The 22,469-nt window shown below is 37.9% G+C and overlaps 1 protein-coding gene across 4 annotated transcripts in view; it reads right to left on the reverse strand.

The window, feature by feature from the left end:
* The window catches only part of LOC103149375 (voltage-dependent calcium channel subunit alpha-2/delta-4-like), a 63,723-nt gene that overhangs the window by 36,339 nt on the left and 4,915 nt on the right, over nucleotides 1-22,469 (reverse strand). For 3 of the 4 annotated variants that reach the window (XM_016679876.1, XM_007568489.2, XM_016679877.1), the window contains 23 exons: nucleotides 20,999-21,115; nucleotides 17,594-17,653; nucleotides 15,693-15,855; nucleotides 15,475-15,606; nucleotides 13,853-13,913; nucleotides 12,864-13,014; nucleotides 11,653-11,727; nucleotides 10,650-10,739; nucleotides 10,390-10,503; nucleotides 9,039-9,117; nucleotides 8,786-8,919; nucleotides 8,579-8,596; nucleotides 7,933-8,010; nucleotides 7,289-7,369; nucleotides 7,120-7,194; nucleotides 6,162-6,248; nucleotides 5,831-5,902; nucleotides 4,750-4,811; nucleotides 4,449-4,516; nucleotides 4,187-4,232; nucleotides 3,176-3,273; nucleotides 2,973-3,063; nucleotides 2,752-2,844 (listed from right to left, as the gene is read on the reverse strand). In XM_016679876.1, coding sequence (XP_016535362.1) covers nucleotides 2,752-2,844; nucleotides 2,973-3,063; nucleotides 3,176-3,273; nucleotides 4,187-4,232; nucleotides 4,449-4,516; nucleotides 4,750-4,811; nucleotides 5,831-5,902; nucleotides 6,162-6,248; nucleotides 7,120-7,194; nucleotides 7,289-7,369; nucleotides 7,933-8,010; nucleotides 8,579-8,596; nucleotides 8,786-8,919; nucleotides 9,039-9,117; nucleotides 10,390-10,503; nucleotides 10,650-10,739; nucleotides 11,653-11,727; nucleotides 12,864-13,014; nucleotides 13,853-13,913; nucleotides 15,475-15,606; nucleotides 15,693-15,855; nucleotides 17,594-17,653; nucleotides 20,999-21,115 — 2,045 coding nt within the window. The remainder of the gene's footprint in view (nucleotides 1-2,751; nucleotides 2,845-2,972; nucleotides 3,064-3,175; nucleotides 3,274-4,186; nucleotides 4,233-4,448; nucleotides 4,517-4,749; nucleotides 4,812-5,830; nucleotides 5,903-6,161; nucleotides 6,249-7,119; nucleotides 7,195-7,288; nucleotides 7,370-7,932; nucleotides 8,011-8,578; nucleotides 8,597-8,785; nucleotides 8,920-9,038; nucleotides 9,118-10,389; nucleotides 10,504-10,649; nucleotides 10,740-11,652; nucleotides 11,728-12,863; nucleotides 13,015-13,852; nucleotides 13,914-15,474; nucleotides 15,607-15,692; nucleotides 15,856-17,593; nucleotides 17,654-20,998; nucleotides 21,116-22,469) is intronic. The other variant, XM_016679875.1, reaches the window with a different exon arrangement.

Here is a 22,469-nt window from a genome sequence, read left to right on the forward strand (position 1 = left end):
AAAACTTTTGTTTTATATAACTTGGTCTGGACCTTTTATGTTGTGTGCCCTGTGCGGGCCGTAACATATTGGGGGCTCGTCATATTTGGGCGGATTTCCGGCACTTATTGATGTTTGTGGGTTGCAAGGAGCGTCTTTGGTTCTCGTTTTGTTCGTTTTAGTTTGTTACGACTTTCTAAACCGAAATGGAGTTTAGCCTGGAAGAGTTTTCGGACAATCCTACAATCGAGCAAATTGATTGTTGTACAAAGGATCAGCTTTTATTAATTGCTGGTGAGTTTTCGATCTCCGTTTCTAAGCAGTTAAAAAAGGCGGAAATGAAATCTGAGATTGTTTCTGCTCTGATTGACGCTGGCGTTCTTCCTCGCGTTGGTTCTGATGCTGGTCCACAGGTTGACTCTGGTGCTGACATTCAAACTAACTCTGACACGGCTCCTCTGCTTAGCCCTGATGCCCATACTAGTCATCAAGACTGTCAGGGCGCTGGGACTGAAAAAACTTCTTTTGATCTTCGTGAATTGGAACTACAGCTTGAACTTCGCCGTCTCAATCTCAGAGAACGGGAATTGGATCATGAGTTCCAACTGCGTAAATTGGAAACTGAAGCAAATAAAGAAGTTCGTTTGAAAGAGCTTGAAGTGAGCAGCTCGACTGCCCCGTGGGGTTCCTCTACCTTTGATATGAGCAAGTGCATTCGTTTGATACCACCCTTTTCCGAAAATGATGTGGACATGTATTTTGTCCTATTTGAGAGAGTGGCTATATCATTACAATGGCCAAAGCAATTTTGGCCGTTATTATTGCAGTGCGTATTTACGGGGAAAGCTCAAGAGGTTTATGCTTCACTTCCGTCTGACGTCAGTTTGAATTATGACTCAGTGAAATCAGCTGTTCTCAAAGCATATGAACTTGTGCCGGAAGCGTATAGGCAAAAGTTCCACGGTCTTGTTAAGGATGAAGGTCGGAGTTATGTAGAATTTGCCCATGACAAGGAGGTCCTCTTTGATCGTTGGTGTTTAGCACTGGGCGTGGAAAATTTCAGTCAGTTACGTGATTTAATTCTGCTGGAAGAATTTAAGAACTGTCTAACTAAGCAGATTGTAACGTATATAAATGAACATAAGGTTGTTGAAATTTCCAAGGCGGCTGTATTGGCGGATGAGTATGTTTTGACTCATAAAAATGTATTTGACAGGCAGCCTTATGTGCCGCTGCGTAGTGCCCCGCCTCCTGCGAAGCCCAACGTTGAGGTGGAACATCGCTTTGAAAGTGGAGTTGGTAGGAGGCCAGTTTGCGCTCATTGCAATAAGCGTGGTCATATTATGGCCAACTGTTTTTTGCTCAACAAGAAGCCTTTGTCAGCTACAGCGGCCACGCCAGCTAAGCCACCCCCAGTTTTAGTTTCCTGCGAGGCGGGGAACGTAGAGCTGGGAATTTATGCACCTTTTCTCATGACTGGGAGTGTCTCCATAGCGGGCGGACAAAGAGTACCTGTAACAATCTTGAGGGACACGGCAGCATCTAGATCCATTATTCTTGATGGTGTTCTGCCGTTAAATGATGAGACCTTTCTAAATTCATATGAGTTGGTGCAAGGTCTTGGAATGAATTTCTTACGCATCCCTCTTCATCGCATCTGTTTGACTTCGAAGTTGGTTTCTGGTGAGGTGGTGGTGGCCGCAAGTCCAGTTTTCCCAATAAAAGGGGTTGATTTTCTTCTGGGAAACGATTTGGCAGGGGGTAAAATTTTGGTTAATCCGGAAGTTACAACAGTTCCAGTGATATCAGATGCCCCAGATGAGTTGCAGAGAAAATATCCAAAGGTGTTTCCCGTGTGTGCGGTTACTCGAGCTATGGCCCGGGAAAACATGGAACTGGACATCGGTGATGTGATCAACCTGGAGGAACGCAGCTTATCAGATGACCCTTTGAATGGGGAAAGCAACTTGGATTCTGCAGGTACGTCGGTGCCTTCTACACCTGTGGCACCTTCACATGATGTGGACCAGGGGGAGGCCCTTTACGACAACATGTCGAGGGGAAATCTTATTCTGGAACAAAGTCGTGATCCCTCTCTTGTCCCTTTGTTCAACCGTGTTGTGTCAAATGATGAAATTGAGAAAATGCACGAGGGATATTTTTGTGTAGATGGCCTGTTGGTGCGTAAATGGACACCATCACAGGCCACTGCAGAGGATGACTGGCGGGCAGTTAATCAAATTGTGGTACCACAGAAATTTCGTCTTGCCATTTTAAATCTTGCTCATGACAATCCTATGGCTGGTCACATGGGGGTGACCAAAACATATGACCGCATTTTGCGGCAATTTTTTTGGCCGGGATTAAAAAAAGATGTGAGGAAATATTGTAAAACCATAACCGAAAATCCTACCTTCTTCCACTGATACATTTCCTGTAAACATCAGACTGCCGTGACCCTTGGTCAGCACCAGGCCAAAGCTAACGGGTNACTTGGCATTAAACATACTTTTTATTCTAATAAATTAATGTCATGTTTCTCGTAGTTTTTTTTAGAGGAAAATCATCATAATTAACTGAAATAAAGGTTTAATCTATACACCGTGTTCATTTATTGAACTGAACTATGAAAATAAACAAACTTTTTGATAATATTCTAACTTATTGAGACCCACCAGTGTGATGCGTTATCTACACATTCTGTTATGTAAGTGAGATTTACTTTCTGCTACAGAGACAGACTATGACTTGAGTCGGTGTCCTCATCCTTACTTTGCCACTCTGGTCTCCGTTCCTGCATATCTCATTAACCTCATCAGGCCCGAGCGAGTCCCAAGAAAAGCTGTCTCGACCCCCGGCTCCACCCTGCACACCACGCCACAATACATTAGACAGGCATGACACATACATATTCCTACCAGAGAACTTAAATTACAGCAGCAGATTATAGTCCAGTTGTGAGCTCACACGTGATTCAGTTTCAGTGGTCTCACCTGTCATTAAGCATCACTGAGTTCCAATAAGCCTCCAGTGGGGCTGTTACCACGGCGTCAAACAATATCTGCTGGAGCAACAATTCATCACCTAAAGCCAAAACAAATGTGGAATCAAATAGAAATAGAAGCACGTCAATCTGCAAACTGTAAAAATTTACTGAAATAATGTTAAGATGTTTTTGTGAGGAGGTAAAACCTACACTCCAGGTCAGGCTCCTTCCCCTGTAGGTATCTGATGACCGCTTGATGCTGGGTGTATTTTCGGTGATCTGGGTCGATGTCTGTCTCACAGTAAGTCCTGTAGAAGAAAAGATTTTGACAGTTGGATAAACAAAGCAAAGGACCGTTGATCCAGTTGGAAGCCTGATTTGGTGATTCCTACAGCTCCCACTGGTGAAGGAGAGGAAGAACAGTCATTTCTACACTCATTTTGGATGGCTATGCTCAATATCCCACCCCAGGTCTGAGCTCATGTAGCACAGGCTCTGTTCACACAGGCCTGGTTTTCAGTGAAATCAGAACATTTTTGTTGAGGTCCAGCTGATTGTTAACACGTCACCAGTGATCAGAGCTTTTGAAACAAGCTCTCAGAATGGAGCTTTTCTGTAACACTCCCCACCGAGGCGTGAAGTGTGCAGCAGGTGTTAAAGCACATATGTGCAGAACGCACAGCAGCTGGACAATCAACATCCAGTAAATGAAACGATAGATAAAGAAAAGCATATGGACAACGAAAACAATTCAGTGCACATTATAATAATTTCCTAAGGTATGTTTGCATTTTAACATTAAGAAAGTAACTTGTTTAAATTGCTATTGTAGCATTTCACTTGACTCCAAAAGTTCTTAAACATCTGTAATGCAAAATCATCTCCAACTTTAACATGCAAATTATATATTGAATATACGCAGCTAACAATGGAAATATTCCATTTTTCTTGCATTGGAAAATGTATGAAAAACATTTTTCACTGACATGATAAGTGGCACTGAAAAACTTTTATTCCATATTTTCAGTAATTTTGTTTCAAATATATAAATGTAAATATGTTGTTGTACCATTGCTGTAAAATACAATTTAACAACATCTGCATAATTTAGAGTTGTTTTGGGGGTAATTTTAACAGCTGTTTGTCTGTCACTAAATGGAGTTAGAAGGTCTATAAATTATCTTGATTTACTCTAAATGTCAGTTCGCATTTCAGACGTACCACTCAGAGGCGAGGCTTAGGTCAGGGGAGGTCATATCATGCAGACCTATATTGGAAAGTAAAAATATGTAAGTCAGTAAAATAAATCACAGGAGTTGATGTCAGTTGAAGAGCAAGAGTGTTGATGTTTCATTCACTCTGCATTAATTACAGCATTCAAGAGAACTGTCAGATAATCCAACTGAGTTGAACATATTGTTTGATTTCTTATAATGACAAGATAAAATATTGCTGGTGTGTAGAACATAACCGAAAATCCTACCTTCTTCCACTGATACATTTCCTGTAAACATCAGACTGCCGTGACCCTTGGTCAGCACCAGGCCAAAGCTAACGGGAAAAGACAGGGACAAAGGTAAACTTTATACTGAATAAACAACTGGTAGATTCCACTGATGTTATTGAAGAACACAAGCCACAAAAAGAACATTCATTTCAGCACATCTTTCCCATTTGTATATATTGAAGTATATGGAAATTGTTGAAACAAACAAAAGAAAATAAGAGCATTGAATCCAACATATATACAGCATGAAAAAACGAAAAGATGAACTGTGTTAAACCTGAAAGGCGTTTCAGCAATGTCTGTGTAGAAGTAGTTGTTGGTGAGGTACATTGGTCTTTTCTGTTGAATAAAAAAACACATCTGATCATGCAATATTCAAAACAGAAATTGTAATCAAATTGCCCATAGCATGTTTAGAACATGATACATGTCAATAAATCAGAATAACATCAAAACATTATTACAGGAATTCAATTCAAACTCTCACACTTATATAGATTCATCAAACACAGTACGTCAACCAGTTAGTTCTGTTAGCTTTGAAAATTATCAGAATATTATAATATTGCAAAGGATCAATAGAAAAGCATGTAAGTGAAGTTATAACAAAAGGTTTTCACGTTTAACTCAATATAGTTCTGCTTTTATTTTTCCTGGGTGGCAGCTCTAAGAATCTGAGGTTTGAAATCTATACATTTTATTTTAAGGTTGTCTTATGGGGAAGGCTCTGCTCAAAGAAGTCGGCTTTTCAAAGTGTGGAAGTTGCGCGGTAGAAAAAGGCGAGGACAAGAAACAGGGATAAAAGCAACATTGTTAAACCAGTCTTGACACAGACAATGCTGGAAGCATCTCAGCTGGGATACATAAAAAAGGACTGTGGACTGCTGCTCAGTTGCAGACTGTTCTCCTTTCAGACAAACAAAACTTAGCATAAACCTGACAAGCAATGATTAAAACAGAAGCAGTCTTGATGAAGAACTGATTCCAGATACATACAGTGAACATACATTTCTGTGTTAAAAATCCTTTCTTATTTATGTGATTTAATATTTAATTTTAAGATAAACTGAATTGTGGGTTAACTTATTAACGTAAACCGAACCTGTCTATTAATCTTCCAGTTTATGATGATTTCCCTGAGCACAGTCAGCAGTCAGAATAATATCACTACTACTTCCTGCCTGTGAGACGCCCAGTTTTTAGCTCCAGTTTTTACATGAACCGAGTTACAACAACAGTTCTGGTAAAAACAGTCACTGTGGGTGAGCAGGAGTTATTAATATAACACATTTTAATCGACTACAGTCAACTCTAAGCAGGATGGAATAAGAAGCTTTTGTTGTACAGAACTTTCTCACCCCTTTATCCACAGAAGCTCTGATGTTCAGGGTCATGCTGCCTGTCTCTCCGTTCACCATAGGTGTCCTCAGCTGTAAGAATACAAATACAAAATTAGACTAGATAGAAGTGAACAATACCAAAGCACAACATTTGCATCCACGTGAACAATTACTAAGCAAATATCTGTCTGCCCTACAATCAGTACGGCAGACAGATTACAATAATAGTGCAAAAAGATTCTTCACATAACTAAATCAGGTCCACAGACTCAATCTATTGAGTCTTTACTGTTGAATACATTCAGATTTAAATTGCAGCCATTTTAGTCTTAATCCTGTGTGTGTTTACCATCTCCTCTGTGTCCTCCCACTCCACCTCTGACAGATCCACACTGTTGTAGTTTGGCTTTGGCTTTAGCTTCTTACCGTCTTTATACTGTAGGACAGAGGAGCACCGTTACTGTGTATCTGAGCTGGGGTCCCTGCTAAAATATTCAAAGGGCTGGCCAGACTTCACTCACCCAGGACAAAAAATCAGAGTCAATAACAAAATAAACTGCCTGACATGGGCAAAGGAACCTAATCTATGGCACCAGTTGATTTTGTAAAGATTTATTTATAGAAGAATTGATATAAGAAAGTGATAGACTAAACACAAATTACTCTAATTTTGTGCTAACTATATATGTGTACGTATATGTTATTGGGTTATGTTAATGTGTGGTATATGAGTTCAGAGCATACAGAGAATGTTCAGAGCATTCCTTTTCATTTCCTTCTGTATCATTTTTTCTACTTTTTTGTTAAATTCTTTGTGCATCTTTCAACTTTTCCCTTCTTAAAAATTGTGTTACTGAATAACTTACTGTTCTATATTTTCCATCAAAATTGATCTAGTGAATAATATACAAGCATACTTTTGTTTCCATTGTCTACACGTTAATATAATCACTTTAAATCCCTCTAACATTTGGATAAACACGCCTCTTTATCGAGTGTTGGAGTTTGTTGTCATGAATATCCTTTGTCAGCATAAAGTAAAAAAAAAGGTAGTAATGTTCTGCTTTTAGAAAAAAAAATAAACTAAAATATTATGTCTGACCTGTTCTGATCTTTGGCCACTAATTGAAGAGGATTTTAAGGATGACTTAAAGTCTGTTCTGTTGCTAAGCAGTCAGTGACAGTGACTGCCAGTTTCTTACATCTTTCTATTGCTGAACATTAAGTTTGGATTTAGTTTGATGCTCAGCAGCTCTGCTTTATCCATCACTGCGGCAGAAAAGAAAGTATTCAGAAGCTGTACTCACCAGAGGTCGGAGGTCAGGATGAGCCAGGATGTAACCATTGTTGTTGAGGAGGAAGGCGTAGCCATGTGGTCCCAGCTGATAAAACACAAAATACTGCTGTCAGCTTTATTCACAAGTGTGTGAATTAAAGTTTTGAAAAGCTGGAGAAGTGAAGAACACTCGGCCTCACTATGTATCTCGGCGCCAGCTTCATCACCTCCATGAGGGGAACATCAGTGCCAACCACACCCAGCAGGATGCCATGCGACAGCTGAAGACAGGCAGCATCATGAAGGCAGAGTTTACACACAACCTCTCTTAACGTCATGTTTCAGTGATTCAGTTATTCCTTTCTCTGGTAATGTCACTGTTTAAATGTCTTCTGTTAATATATGAATATTTTCCACTATGAAAACTATTAACTAGATCAAAGCTGATTTTTTGTTTCGGATTTGTTTCTATTTTGGGTTGGACGTTGGTATAAATTCTCAATCATGTTTGAATGTGTGCAAAGCAATAACTTGAACATTTTTTAAGAATTTGTAATATTATCTTTCTTATTTATTGTATTCACTGATTGGTTTTACACCTACTTTACATGATTACTATTGTGGGTAATGTCCACATATTGTTTTTCATAATTTTTATGTTTTTTTATGTTGAAAATGAAAAAAAAAATGTCTTTCAGCCATGTATGATAAACCTCACAAATCAATTGTTCAGAGAGTTGTTCCATTATAATTTAGACATAAATGTGGATTAAATATTGTATCTGAACAAATAAATATATATCTGACTTTCAGAGAATATCATAGGGCGAATTGTTGAACTGACTGTTTCCTTCTTCTTGCTGAAAACTGGCATGGCCACTGAAGTCATCAGCAGCAGACTCTGAGCTTTGGTGTAGAAAAGCTAAAAGACAAAGAACATGGTTCCTCATTAATTCAATTCAGTTTGTATATGTACATATTCAAAACAAGGCATTTACAAAAAAATATAATTTTAGACAGCAGAAAACTGATTGACCAGATGGCATTATGAAGCTGAATTTCTTTGTGTAAAATAAAGGACATTTTAAATGCATGTTGACAACACTGCCAATCTCAGCCAGTAGTGTGAAGAATGTCAGATTATGTCCCTGTTTTCTGCAGTTCTTTTCAGCTGAAGTTTGTGCTGCGCAAGATTACCCTAACCGAATGCTTTGAATCCAGATTGTGGGAACTTTACTAGCAGACAGTAACTAATAACATAATAAGCATATTGATAAAATATTTGGCTCCTACCATAATGGAAGAAATTAACTATGAGCACAAAGTTTGCAATAGTATCAAATATTTGGCCAGAGCTGAAAAAAAGAACTTAAAGAAATAAATATGCCAGAAACGGTCAACTTTCATCTCACAGTAAAAAGGTTGTATTATTCTTTTTATTTATTTATTTTTTATTATTTTATTTTATTTTATTTTATTTTATTTTTTACCTCCTTTGTGTTGGGAAGCTGCCAGAGTGGGTTGCATGGCCAACAGGTTCATGGGAGAATGAGTCCAAATACAGTTTAAGGAAAAGACAGATGGACATGAAGATACAGACATGAAGAAAATGAAAATGAAGATGATGAGCAATGTGCAGCATGTTCGGGGAAAGGACACTCAAGTGATTGTGCTGCAATGTGGACGGGTCATCTTACCACTGTGTCCATGTAGGCTTCTGTCCAGATGATGTCATGGTCGTGGTTGATAACCATTGGTCGACTGAGCACATGCAGATATTCCATGACATTCTCCTGAACGTCAGCCAGAGTTGAGATGTGTGTGTAGTAACCTGACGAAACCACAAGATCAGTCTTTATGACTGTGCCCATTCAGAGCAATAGCCACACACACACACACACACACGCACACACACACACACACACACACACACACACATACTGGACTGACCCTTGTTGTTGCAAGCGATCCACTTGGTTGCTTGAGCAAATGTCATCTCTCTACCAATCAGGTAGGTGAACACTCGAACCTAAACAGAGAATCATGTTAATGGAAAGGCGTGTTATATACAATGTTGACAAATTATTAAATGTTGTACTGAAGATGTTTTCAATTGGTAGAAAGAATCATGCTCACATAAAAAGTACAGTTCAGTATTGCGAGAGAAGCCAGATGAGAGGGTTTAGGGAAAACACCTCATCCATAAAAATCCAGGTCAGTGATCTTTTCTAAATGCAAACAATGTTTATGCTCTGTTGGACGAGTTGGAAACCATCAGTGAGCCTTTTATTGTCACAAACGTAGAACTTTATGAACATACAATAAATATTTTCCTATTTTGCACATTGTTAACTTGAAGTTGGATGCATTTTATGTGATAGATCAACATAAAGTTGTGAATAATTGTAAAGTAGGAAAGAAAATACATCACTTAACTTTTTTTTTTACAAATAGAAATCTGAAAATCCATTCACTGATGTTCTGAAAAGGTAAAACATGAGTAATTTCAGACACCATGCTGAAACAGAACTTTAGCCCCAGCATTAAAAAAAACACCATACAGAGAGGAAAGTCAAGGGCAAATATAGAACCTGCCATGCCTGACCCTTGAAATGACCTTTTATTGGATCTGATTTAATATTAATATGGGTTAACTGGATGAGCTTGGACAGTGGTGACACTGATTCCATGTACATATCAAAACAGATTTTGGAATAAATAAAGGAGACGGCCATCAGGTTTATGGAATGGTCCTGACCTCAAAACTGGTAAGATGTGCAGACAATTCTGTTTTAGAAATGTAGTTAGCCTAGTTTGGCAGAGGCAGCAGAGGAAGTGAATGAAGTCATTCAGTCTGTGTTGGCCATTCGCTTCCAAATAATGAGCAATTAAATCAGAGCAAGAGTCTTTAAGATATTTTAGATGATGATGCAAAGATGTTGTTCAACTCAGCATGTGTCTCTTTGCAGGGGGTGGTGAGGGGGTTGTTTACAGCATTTAATTTTTCATCAATTTCCGGTAAGCTTCATAACATAGCTTCCATCATAATCAAGCTGGCGCAATACATAGGTCATAGCCAAACATTAGCGATTGGTAAAATCTGATTCAGCCCTTTAAAACTTCAACAGAGTTCATGCCTCCAGCATGCAATAATTTCTCAATAGCCAAAGGTCCAGTAAAGAGCAGAACAAGAGGCTGTCTTTTACCAGGCTAATGAACAACAGTCTCTAGGGGAAGATGGAAACCTTGATGCTAAAATCATATTGGTAAGAACATTATTGAATTCCTTCTTATTCCTCACCCTGCGCTCTGGCCAGTTAAATTCTTCAAAGACAGATTCAAAGTCCTCCATGGCTCCATCTGTGATTAGCATGATGGCCTGGTTACACATGCTGCCCTGACCATTCATCCTCGCCTGTAGACAAACATACAGATGGGAAAAAAAGATGATGATCAGTAAAACTCCTTCCCAGATTCAAGGCATTCTTTTCTGAATGATTATTGAAAAACAGCAAAACAGTAAAATTGACTTCCAACCCATCAAGCCAAAAATAAACAAACCTCATTTAGGATCTTAAAAGACTCCTTCATGGCATTCTTTATTTTTGCTTCTCCTTTAACATGCAACTCCTCCACCAGCAGCTTAAAGTGCTGAAAGAGAAATGGCAAACTCTATTACACCAGATGTAACACTTACAGAATTCTGGCCACATGGCAGAAACTGTACAAAAACAGTTGTGATGGTAAAACACACATTTGTCACTTCTGTTCTAACAAGGAAAGATACTTGTGCTCTTCTGTTTTATTCAAGAGACTGAATAAAACAGCGATGAAGACATTTTGTATGATAATCTTTATACTATTACAGTATTACCTTGTTTGCACTGAGAAGCACCATGGAGCGCTGCTATTCTGATGCTATTTTATGGCCACAAAATCAATTCCAACACTAGTTGGTATCAACCTGGGTTAAAAAGATACATCCAACGTGGCATCATATGAGTGTGACAACAATTGTGATGCACTACAATGCCTTGAGCTTGTTGCAGTTTGGGTTAGCTATATACAAGTCACTTTTACAACAGAAATAGACTAACTAGCATACAGAACTGACCTGTACCTTAACTCTCTGTGGAAATGAGGCATAAGAGGCTACTAACCACAGTAATAGGCTTCCAGAAAAAGGAGTGAGTGGGTTCTCTTCAGATATTCCAGTTTCTTCCTACAGTCTATATATAGACATGCTAGCTCAATTTGTCTCTCTAAGTGCCCAAATAACTGATGGTTTCTGTAAGTCTGGATGTTTGTCCCTTGTGTCTCTGAGTTGCCCTTAGATGGACTGTTGAGCTATCTAGGATGTAACCCACCTTTCACCTAATTACCACTGAGAATGCCCCATCCCCTGAAGGTCAAATTACACTCTAACCTAGTGAATTAGCATAGTGTAGTGGCATTAGAAGCAGGCCATGAAATTGATGTTAGAAGTTGTGTGTGTGTGTTAAATGTCAGCTGAGATGCATGCTCAGCTCTTTAATCTCTCTAAAGAAGATGATAATTATCTTACCTCCCTGTTGTCCAAGTCAGCCTGCACCAATGTTCCTCTGAAACATGGCTCCACATAGCGAACATAGTCAGTGTACTACAGAGAGGCAGACAAAAGAAAAAGTACATTCAGAAAGCACATGTGAGACTAGAGGCTCCTGCTGAGGCTTTATAGCATATGTACCACTTCTGACTCACTCCTGTTATGATGTGCACATGTGAAAGAGCACATTAGGTCCCTTTGAATTGATATCAGTTCACTGGAATTTGCAGGATTCTGTTGTATCAGGACAAATCGTGTTTCTTTTTTTTGTGACAGAGCAGTCTTATGTCTTAAAGGATCAGTTGATTGTGTGGAAACTTCATTTCAATGCTCTATATGGTCAGAAAAAAAATAGCCATATTAACTTTGAGTGTCAAGGATCCAGTATTTTGAGGTGAGACAAATGTCTGGATGTAATGTTGCGGTTTTTATATCACAATTGTGGTGATTTTGTAACAATGGTGTACGTATGAGGTATACATGTGTGGGGACTTGTGGTGCTGCTATGATATAATTTTTTAGTATGTCCAAAAACTACATTTTGCTAACCTGGTTTGTTTAGTGATCAAATTATGTATGCAAACTGACAATATGTGAACAGTATTTTACTATGATCTCACGTTTCCAACACTTCTGCAATAAAAGTCTGATACACAATAGTGGTATGGTGGTATAAGCACAAAATTGAAGGATCAATTTGTCCCACCCCTTCTAACTAACAAAGTATCAATAATAGAGACACAAATTCAAATTTTATTTGTTGTTGGTTCTAGAAAAGATTAAAATTGTTAGCTTTTTGCAGAAGAAATGGCAAACAAATTACACTCCTTTGTCAGATCATCCTTTTAAAACAACAGACTTAAGGTCTTTCTTAAGTAATGATTTCAACACAGGTATTTCATAATGATCAGTAATGTCAAACAGATCACCCTTCCTACAGTCAATAACTTGTTCAATAGTAGGGTCTGCCACAAAATTTTCAGAATAAACTTTGTCATGTTCAACAAAAATATCCTGGACAAGCCCCCACTTATGAACTGTGGGGGTGTAACACTTATGTTACCCCCTAGACAAACAAGGTGTAACATAAATAAAGAAAATAAATGTAACTGAGTAAGCGCATCTAATCAATCACTTGCAAAGTAGCAGTGTGTTTGTGAATAAGGAGACTTGTTAAAAATGCATCTCACAGCAATGACATTGACAAAATCATTCTCTCCTAGTGTGTCCAGGATGGTGTTAATGGTGTGTTTGGCTATGGTCATCTTTAATCCCTTCATGCTGCCACTGATATCCACCATGATGATAATATCCTTGGGAGATGTAGCTGCCTGGATGTACCTGTGAAACAGTGGAGCAAAAGACACATTTAGATCAATATCAGGACCCTAGTGTTAATTATTTAAGTAAAAATGTATTCTCACATTATTTTTTCATAACACATTTTCATAGATCTAGCAGTGTCTGGGGTCTCAGGTGAAAACTCGCTTTGTGGAGAAATGTTCAGGGACATACAGTTCTCTGGTATTATTTAGAGCGCATGAACAGTCACATATGGTGCCATGTCGGCTGCAGTGACCTGGCTGAGGAAACAGCTTAACGTCTTTTAGAGAGGATCACAGGTCCAGGTCGCCGTTCAGTTTACTCACTCAAGGGAACCAGGTCTCTGTCTGACCAGAACTCTACAGAGCAGAGTTATTCCTGCTTGCTAAAAAACAATTAACTAAAAAAATATACGCCATGCAACACAGTGATCTGGTGTTAAATATTGAAAGAACAATAAATTCCCATGACTTTATTATTCTGCATGGGCAGTTTATTTATCTCATGAGTAAGCAGAAAAAGACCATGTCTAGTAAAAAAGAAGTCGAAAGAGTAAAGTAACTAATGTGGAGTCAGTGAATCAGAGAATCTATTAGAGCACATCATTCTATTGACTCATGTCAATAGAATGATGTGCTCTATTACATCAGTCTATTGATGTAATAGACTGATGTAATAGTCTATTACATCAGATTTTGGCCATTGAGTGGCCTGAGAATCACTCAATGGCCAAAATTCATTCTCAACATTTACTTCAGAGACAACAGGTCACAAAAAATAATAAGAGATTCAAAACATATGAAAATACACATCTAATGTTGACTTCAGTGTGCTCTGAGAACTGGACAGAACTCACCAATTTCTGTTTCTGCTGTCAAAAGCTACCACACCGTTGTTGTCAGGAGTCCATTTAATACCTGAAAGAGGAAGTTTACAGTCACGAAGGTTGTCACAATTAAAAAACAATAATCTGATACCAATGCTAAGAAAATTACCTGAGACTCATATCACTCAAAACTGCTGCAAAATGAGATTAAAATATGACCACTTACAAGGTAAAAATATTTCAACTTCCTTAATTAGGGCAAAACCAATAAGGAAGGTACAGTTCTGCCTTAATTAATATATTTTCTAATTAAGAAAACATATGACTTAAATGTATAATTTATTTTCTTTTTTTGTTAAATAGTCAACAAGATAACCGTATAAATAAGTGCTAGCTATTAAGCTAATTGTCTTATTAATGTGTTCATGAGCGCTTCCATTTTCCTTTCAATTTGACATTGATACAAATAGGTATTACTACTCAGGGAAACAGTGGATTATTTTATATGACATGGGAAGTTTTTAAACCAAACATAGATTTGGTGCATATAAAGCATGTTTTTTGAAGAGCAAACATGTATCTGTGTTTTTAGAAATTTTGGTAAACATTTTCCTAATTTTTCTGCTCTATTTGCCAGGTTCACTTCAATGCCGTTACAACTTAAGTTTAAACTAAAGAATAATAGAGGGGGGCACACTGGTTTCTTAAGTTGCATCACTATTTAGTAGCTCATGAAAATGTTTCTGCGTTAATTTGTTCTAGAATGAAGTGGAGATTTGAATGATAAGAACGGAGCATTGCATGATTAGAATGAAGAGTTGTGTGTTTGACAATTTGCATCTGAGAAATGGATCTCAATCGGAGAACTCAAACATGACTGGGCTGGCTGTGACCATGAAACTAATAATTGCATTAATAACATAACAATAACATGTCATCAGGGAGGTTTACTACTTCACTGTTACAGATACATTTTTAAGTTGCTCTCAATCATTAGTGTTGTAGTGTCTGCCTGTAGCATTCACTCATCTCATATGTGGCATCCTTCAGAATTTAGTTTGTTTCCTATCTATATGAAAGTACCTCTAACAAAGCTTTTGTTGACATTATCATCTAAAACAGCTTCCTCTATGTCTTGGCATCTTCCTAACATCCACACACCTTAGGGAAGACTTTGGTAAACCAACCAGTTTCTCCTTCATATCTCAAGATGAAATTAAAACGTAGAAGAAATTAAACATTCCTTTACACGTTCTCAGTGCTTAGAGTGTGCGCTCCTTCCAATGTTAATTAAAAACTCTTTTTTTTAACTGATTAAGTATGAAATACTTAAAAGTTCTTAGAAGTCCTAATTCTTCTTTGTTTTTTTCACATTATTCTAGTTTTATTCTATGTACTGTTTTATGCTTGTCGTGATTGTTGTGAAGCACTTTGGTCAAATGCTGATGCTTTAAAATGTGCTAAAAAAATACATTTGTAAAACTTTTAAAGAGACATATGTTTCAGAAAGAGCTTCTTTGAACCTGATGTTATCACATCAGGTTCCCACATCAAAAACAGGCACAAACAAACATAGAAGAAATTTATTAAAATAAATTTTCAGTTTATTATACTTAAAAACAGGAACATAAGAAAGGTCAAGATAAACTTACCAGGGTAGATTCTAAAAAAGCCATAGGAACTGCCAAAGTACTGCCAAGTAAGTGTGGGATCTCTCAGAAAGTTGTTAATGTAGACATCATTCAAAGCCTCAGAGTTGTAGATGGCATTAAGCAATTTGGGATCTGCTTGGGAAAATGACAAAATTATGAGAAAGATTTGGGCAATTTTACTTCCACAAGCAGTTGTGTGATGTGATCCTCCTCACAACCTTTGTTGTAGACATTGGTGGGAACCTGGATGGTGCTCTGTTGCGTATTCACAGGCAGGTTGTTAAAATGTTCGTTTTCTTCAAGCGGAAACTCTCCGCCCAGCTCCACAGAGTTTCCATCTTCATCCATCGTGTTGATCAGCATGGAGTTGTAATAATCAAACTGAGAGACAGTAAAAGGGAATTAAACTATTCAATACCAATCATTGCTGCATGTCAGTGCTGTCTGTCTGTTCTCTGAAAACAGAATCAGCAAAAAACTGGGACAGCAAATGAAAAGGACTCAATGTGGACCTTAAATCAAAAATTCAGAAATGCTCTGTATGTTTAACATTTTCTCATTTCTATATATATATTTCTTTAAATGAAAACAGGATAAAATATGTGATCTGACATCAGTGGGAGGAGCTGTACTCTGGCAGATTAGGAAGGTTGTTTACCTATGTAAACAACCTTTCTGTGTTGATATTCACCAACACAGAAAAGGGATCTTGGAATTCGGGGAAGTACAAAAAAATTTAAAGGTTTTTCCAGATGAATTAGATGTAGTTCATCTTTTGGTTAAATAAAGAATAGCCATATAACCAAAGACACTGTTGTAGACAGTGTCTTTGGTGTAGATACATAAAAATGTCTTTCCTCCTACAGAGTTCAGTTATTGCTTCTTTTAATCACACTTCAATATTACCTATCATCAAACAGACAAAGATAACATTATGCTCACAAACAAGATGTTACTAGTGTGATGGTCTAGTGTGATGGTGATGGTCCATAGGGTAGCTATGGTGCTATGTACTTGGACGCCCTTGTCAGAACTGATGGAAAAGAAAAGTATATTTTGGATTTGGAGTTGTCTAGTGAACCTCTGAACTTAATTCTGTGCCATGACTTTAAACTCTCCAAACATTCTTTAAAACCTTCCACATTGGCAGATATAAAACAGTTTCTTGAAGAAGAGAAGACCTGTGCTACTCCAAAGAGATAGAAAAACTTGATGTCAGTCATTGCAAACACTGAATGGCAGGTGTTAAAGGCAAAGGTGGCACAACCAGTTCATAGGTTTATGGGCCGATTAGTTCTTCATGTTGGGCCAAATTAGAGTAACATTACATTGAAAGTCAGATGGGTAACTTCAGAAAAGATGAATATCTGCCCAAAGAACACAAAGGGCATCGTGAATCTTTAGTTCTTCTATATTCATGACATGCATGTCTTTAAACATTTTATTTATTTATTTATTTATTTATTTTTTGCTATTTTCGTTTTTGTAGCAACCAGCAGAAATTGGTTATGTTAATGGATTCATATAGGATTTTTTTTTTAGCAAAGATTTCTTGCATTGGTGTTGACCCAGTTTCCTCACAGCGAGCTAAAGTTGATGTAATCTAATTTCAGGTGTCAGCTGAAGTCGTAAAGCTCCTGCGTGCTGCTGCCCCAACTCCAAACCAGCCTGCTGTTACCTCCAGTTCACTCACAGTCAGCATTATCCGTTATCTAACAGTGCAAGCCAATTATACCTCTAACAAATTAGATAGACACACACTCACACACGCTAATATTTATGTACACACACACACACGCATGCACGCACACACACATGCGCACACACACACACACACACACACACACACACACACACACACACACACTTGTCACTTTTCCCATTTAAATGGCAACACATTTTAAAGGAAAATGCATTCGTGGGTTGAGCAGTAAATAGGTTTTTGTTTACATGAAAAATTTGCCAAGTTGAGTCTATCAATGAAAAACAGTTTTTGGTGTGGGCAGTGGTGTGTGGAACAGCATCTCCCTCGCTTGAAAAACAAGGATTTTAGATAAATAGACAGACTGACAAGCAGACAGACAGATCTGTGTGATAACAAAGAGGAGGATCCACTGACCTGCAGTGAACTGTTGTATTCATGGTACAGGTCAGCATCTTCTGCAGACTCCGCTAACCTCTAGCAAGAAATAGACCAGACACAATGCGATTAAATTAAAACTAGACATTGGGCGAACAATGTGTAGAACCTCTGTGTACAGTGACTAGAACAAAAGAATTGGTTTTGCACCAATGCTGGTTTCTTTGTAGTTTGTTCTGGTCTTACCTGGAGAACACTGTTTCACTTCCAACACTCCAGTGGTCTGGAATTGTTTCCAAGGTACAAACCACCTTCACTTTCTAACTCCTAACAGTTACTTTGATTTGTTCATACAGCTGAAGTGACTTGAATCAGCATGATGACAATCAGTGAGACCCTTAACCAATTCTAAACCTTTTGAGTAGCCTGAAACAATCTGCTTTCAGGCTACTGTAAGCAGATCAAGTCTTGTTGACCTTGGTCAACAAGACCAAGATCTTGTTGATCTTGGTCAACAAGATCTGACCATAACCCAGATCTTGTTGTAACGTAAAGCCTGTCCGCAAATAGATGCATTAACTCTTGTGTTTACATTGGTCTGTCAGACCAAAACTTTGTTTTTCATATGATGGTTTTAAACTACATGAAATTATCTTTCTTTAGACATAAGACTAACAAACTAAAATATTACACTCACAGAGATTAAAGGGTAAATGTTAAAAATAATATTAATTGTATTATTTAATTCTTCACGGCATTGTGCTTATTAGGAATTTATCAGATAGTCAGAAACTCTGTGAGAAAGCTGTTCCACTTTATGTGATTTCTATCTGCTGTACCTTCAAAATTAAAGGAGGATCCTGGAAAGAGTTCAGCTCCAGCTCATGAAACACCTGACCTCATTTAGCTTCCGAGCAGCAAACCAATCTAATTGGCCAATCAGAAATCAGAACCATGACAGTGCAGGATACTACCTAAAAATCAGACTCTCAACATGAAGAAGCAGATCGACATCCTGTTCTGCATCCACAAAGCACAAATAAAACCTAAAAAAAGAGGAAGAAGTTCCAACCTAAAAGGATTTAGAGCTGCTCTGCTCACCATCAATGAAGGCAAGCTCTGATTATTTAATCTGCAATTATTTTCTTAAGAATATTTCAATATGGGCAAAAAATATTGTTCTTATACAGGTCACTGAAAGCATTAATGATCTACTCTGTTAGAACAGAGAAGGATTATTCCATTAAATATATTTAAGACAAAAACAAGCAAGAAAGAAGGCAAATTCTGCTTTTAAATGATTTAAAACAGTGATACAGTGTTTCCATTACATAGGGAGGCAAAAATAATTAATATGTCGAACTTATAAATGATGGTAATAAACAAACAAACCAAAAAACTAGGCAGAAGCTCACATTTTGTCCATACATAACAAGTTCATGTAAATTAAAAGTTAAAATCCAGTATTATTTGCTTTTTGGTCAACAACAGAATGCAAAATATAAAATGTGAAATATATTTGTGAGGATTTTTTCATAGGTATTTATGTATTTTTGATCTGGTGTGACCTCTCTTTGGCTATTTCAAAGAGAAAGTTCAGTCAAACAACCATCCAGCAGGTGAACGCTTAACGTTCTAACTTACAGCTGCTTAGATGGAATAATAATTACAATTATATAATTATAAAACAACACAGACGATGTTCAAACAAAGGCAGAACAATTTAACACCTCAGAGTTAAAGCCTGGGTATGAAAAACCTGAGGGGAGCCAATTAAAGAACTTTTGAAAAAATATATTTTAGATATTTTGGATTGCAAAAACATTTCTTCTGCTCAATCAGAACAAACACTGAACTCTCTGAAGGTCATTGCACAAAGAATCCATATCTGAGATTCCCCTCATAGATCGAAACAGTAAAATCCTGAATACTGGGAATGAATCCTTTAAACCAAAGTGAAAATATTGGTCTTGAATCTGGATATATTTTATGCTTAACAAAAAAAATAAATAAAAAATAATAAAAAAATAAATTAAAAAAATCCCTTCTCACCCTCCACGGGTGGTCTCTTTCATCCTCTGAGCTCGGGTCCTCTACCAGAGGCCTGGGAGCTTGAGGGTTCTGTGCAGTATCTTGGCTGTGCCTAGAANTGTCGGGTTTTGCAGTCTCGGGCGACTGTGTGGTCTACAAGGAGTTGGTGTTTGGCTCCTCTGCTATTTATGCCCTTCTGTGCCGTGCTCATGTATTTATCCATGTGCCGCTTATCTTAGCCACTATGATGCCTGACATGAGCTTCCATGTTGTAGAAAGACAGGTTATTGGCCTGATGGGACTGAAACCTTTGAGGGATCCTTCTGGATCAGGATTGTGCGGCCTTCAGTTAACCATTCATGGTGAGTCCCATTTTGTAGCAGCTGGCTCAGTTGAGCTGCCAGTCGCTCATGGAGGGCAGTGAGTTTCTTCAGCCAGTAGGCATGGATCATGTCAGGCCCTGGTGCTGTCCAGTTTTTCATACCCGAGACTCTTTCTTGGACATCTGCCACAGTGATGGTTATCGGGGCTTGCTCAGGGAGGTTGCTGTGGTCCTCTCGTAGAGAGGTTAGCCACTGTGCATTGCTGCTGTGGGATGCCTCCCTTTCCCATATGCCTTTCCAGTATTGTTCAGCCTTTGTTTGGCAGTTTCAAGTGCTTGAGGTATGGGCATCTTCTTAGGTACTGTACTTCTTAGGTGCTGATATTTTCATTGCACCCCTTTGGAGCTCTGACAGTTGGCTCACTTCCCTCTTTGTTATCTTGATTTTAGCCTCTAACCGTCTTTTCCATGGTGGGTATTGGGTCTCATGGTTGCTCTTGTAGCCAAGCATCTCAAAGATCACTGATGCTGAGTTGTATATCAGCTCATTGGTTTCTGTTATGATGTTGGTAGGGATAGTTCTCAATGCTGCATTCACATCTTCAATTAGACTTTCTGATGGTACTTCACTCAGCCGTTGTAATTGGCGTCGGGGCTCGTTCAGCTTTGATGGTTCGTTCATTACTGTGGCTACATACCCAGTCTCCAGGCGGAGACTGGGTATGTAGACTGAGTAGTTGTAGTTAACTCCCCTCTGACCTGGCGCCTGGCTCCTCCCCCTTGCCATAGCATTTGTGTTGTACCTCGTCAATCTCAAGTTGTGATAGCAGTTGCCGTTTGCGGATGTTGGAACACTGAGCTACTAGTTGTTTAGCAGTTAGTGTCGACTGGGGATGTCAAACTAACCATTCCTCCCACATTCTTTGCATGTAGCCTCTCTGACTATATGTGTATATATATATAACTTTTCTTTGGCCCAACATTCAGCTAAATTTTAGTACCTTGTTCTGCCTTTCACAAGAAGAACTTGGTCTTACTAGCACTGTGTTTAAACATGCTCTATTATAACCTAGGAGGGGTTTTTGTTTTACCTTTACAGACTTCATCTTACTTCCCAACATTCGTTCAATTTCCTCAGAGTAGTCCCTCAGTAAATTATCTCCATTCAGCTCCGTAATCTTGATAATGGATTCTACATCCTTTAGTTTCTGAAAAGAAAAGCATATCTGGTGTCAGTTTGGGCAAAAACAACAGCAGATAAGTTCAAAATATGTTATGTTTGGTGTCAAATTATCCACCTTCAAGTGTACCGTAATCTCACTCCCTGGAGTATTTGTAAGAGACCCAACAAGTAATCCCAAATATCTCTGGTTCAAACCATAAGGAAAATATGCTCTTATAAGTTATTTTGTTTTATTTCTCACTCCAGACAGTGATTAAATAGTAAGAGATGAAAAAACTTCAAGTGGATTAGGTTGTTGTATGTCAGAAGAAATGCAGTTTGGTTATTTACCCTTGACTAAGTTAATCGCTAATTCCAATTAGCCTTTGAAGCACACAGAAGGTAAATAAATTAGCAGTGCAAACTTCCACTGTCTACAAAACTCTCCATTGTCTCTGCCTCCATTTGTTCAGAAATATTAGGTTTGTGGTTTTTGTGCTTTTATCAATTTTGTAGCTTCTAAAACCCACAAATCAGTGATTTAATTGAACATCTTTTTGTGGGTTTTACACCAACCCACAACTGCACTGCGCAGATTTAAGTAATGGAAAATACATGATTCTCCAGGTTCTCTCATTGCTTTCTAATATAAAAATAACGCCACTTATTAAATTCACTTAACTTCTATCAGAAATCAGAGTTATGTAAGGATATGTAGAGTTAAATGATCAACACTTTGCACCTCTTTGTGAAACATATCTGAGCAATCTTGCTTTCAATTTACAATTTTGTTAATTTGTCAACACTGAACACTTACAAGAATGCTATGGACAGCAATGTTTACATTAAGTAAACATTTAATTTATCATAAATACATAAACAGAAGATTATGTAACCTTTCAAATAAAATAACCATGTTTACAAAAAACAATAACAGTGTAAACAGTGGCATGAAGAAAATGCTGAACAATCATGCTTGGATTCACAAACATTAGCTCATACGTTGCAGAGGTCTACTTCTCGTAAGTCTATTGCTTTAAATGCAAAATAAATTTACTCAAGTAAGTTCATAATATTATTCAAGTAAAATTAAAAAGTGCAGTGCAGTAAAACTACTCCTATAAGTACACTTTGTCTTCAAAAAGTTCGTCAAGTAAATGTAACCAGAACTACCCACCTTTGAACAACAACAAAACTAGTAGCCTAAGCCTGTTAACAAGCTTAATGTGACACATTGCTTTGGATTAACAAACCCAGCTACACATTACCTTTATTATTGTACTTTTATTACTTGTCCCCACGTACCTTAACCTCTTGCTGTGACACTTAAATTTACCCACTGAGACCAACAATTTTTCTGTTCTGTTCTATTCTATTCTATTCTATTCTATTCTATTCTA

The sequence above is a fragment of the Poecilia formosa genome, unplaced genomic scaffold (assembly GCF_000485575.1).
Source record: "Poecilia formosa unplaced genomic scaffold, Poecilia_formosa-5.1.2 Scaffold224, whole genome shotgun sequence".
NCBI lineage: Eukaryota > Metazoa > Chordata > Actinopteri > Cyprinodontiformes > Poeciliidae > Poecilia > Poecilia formosa.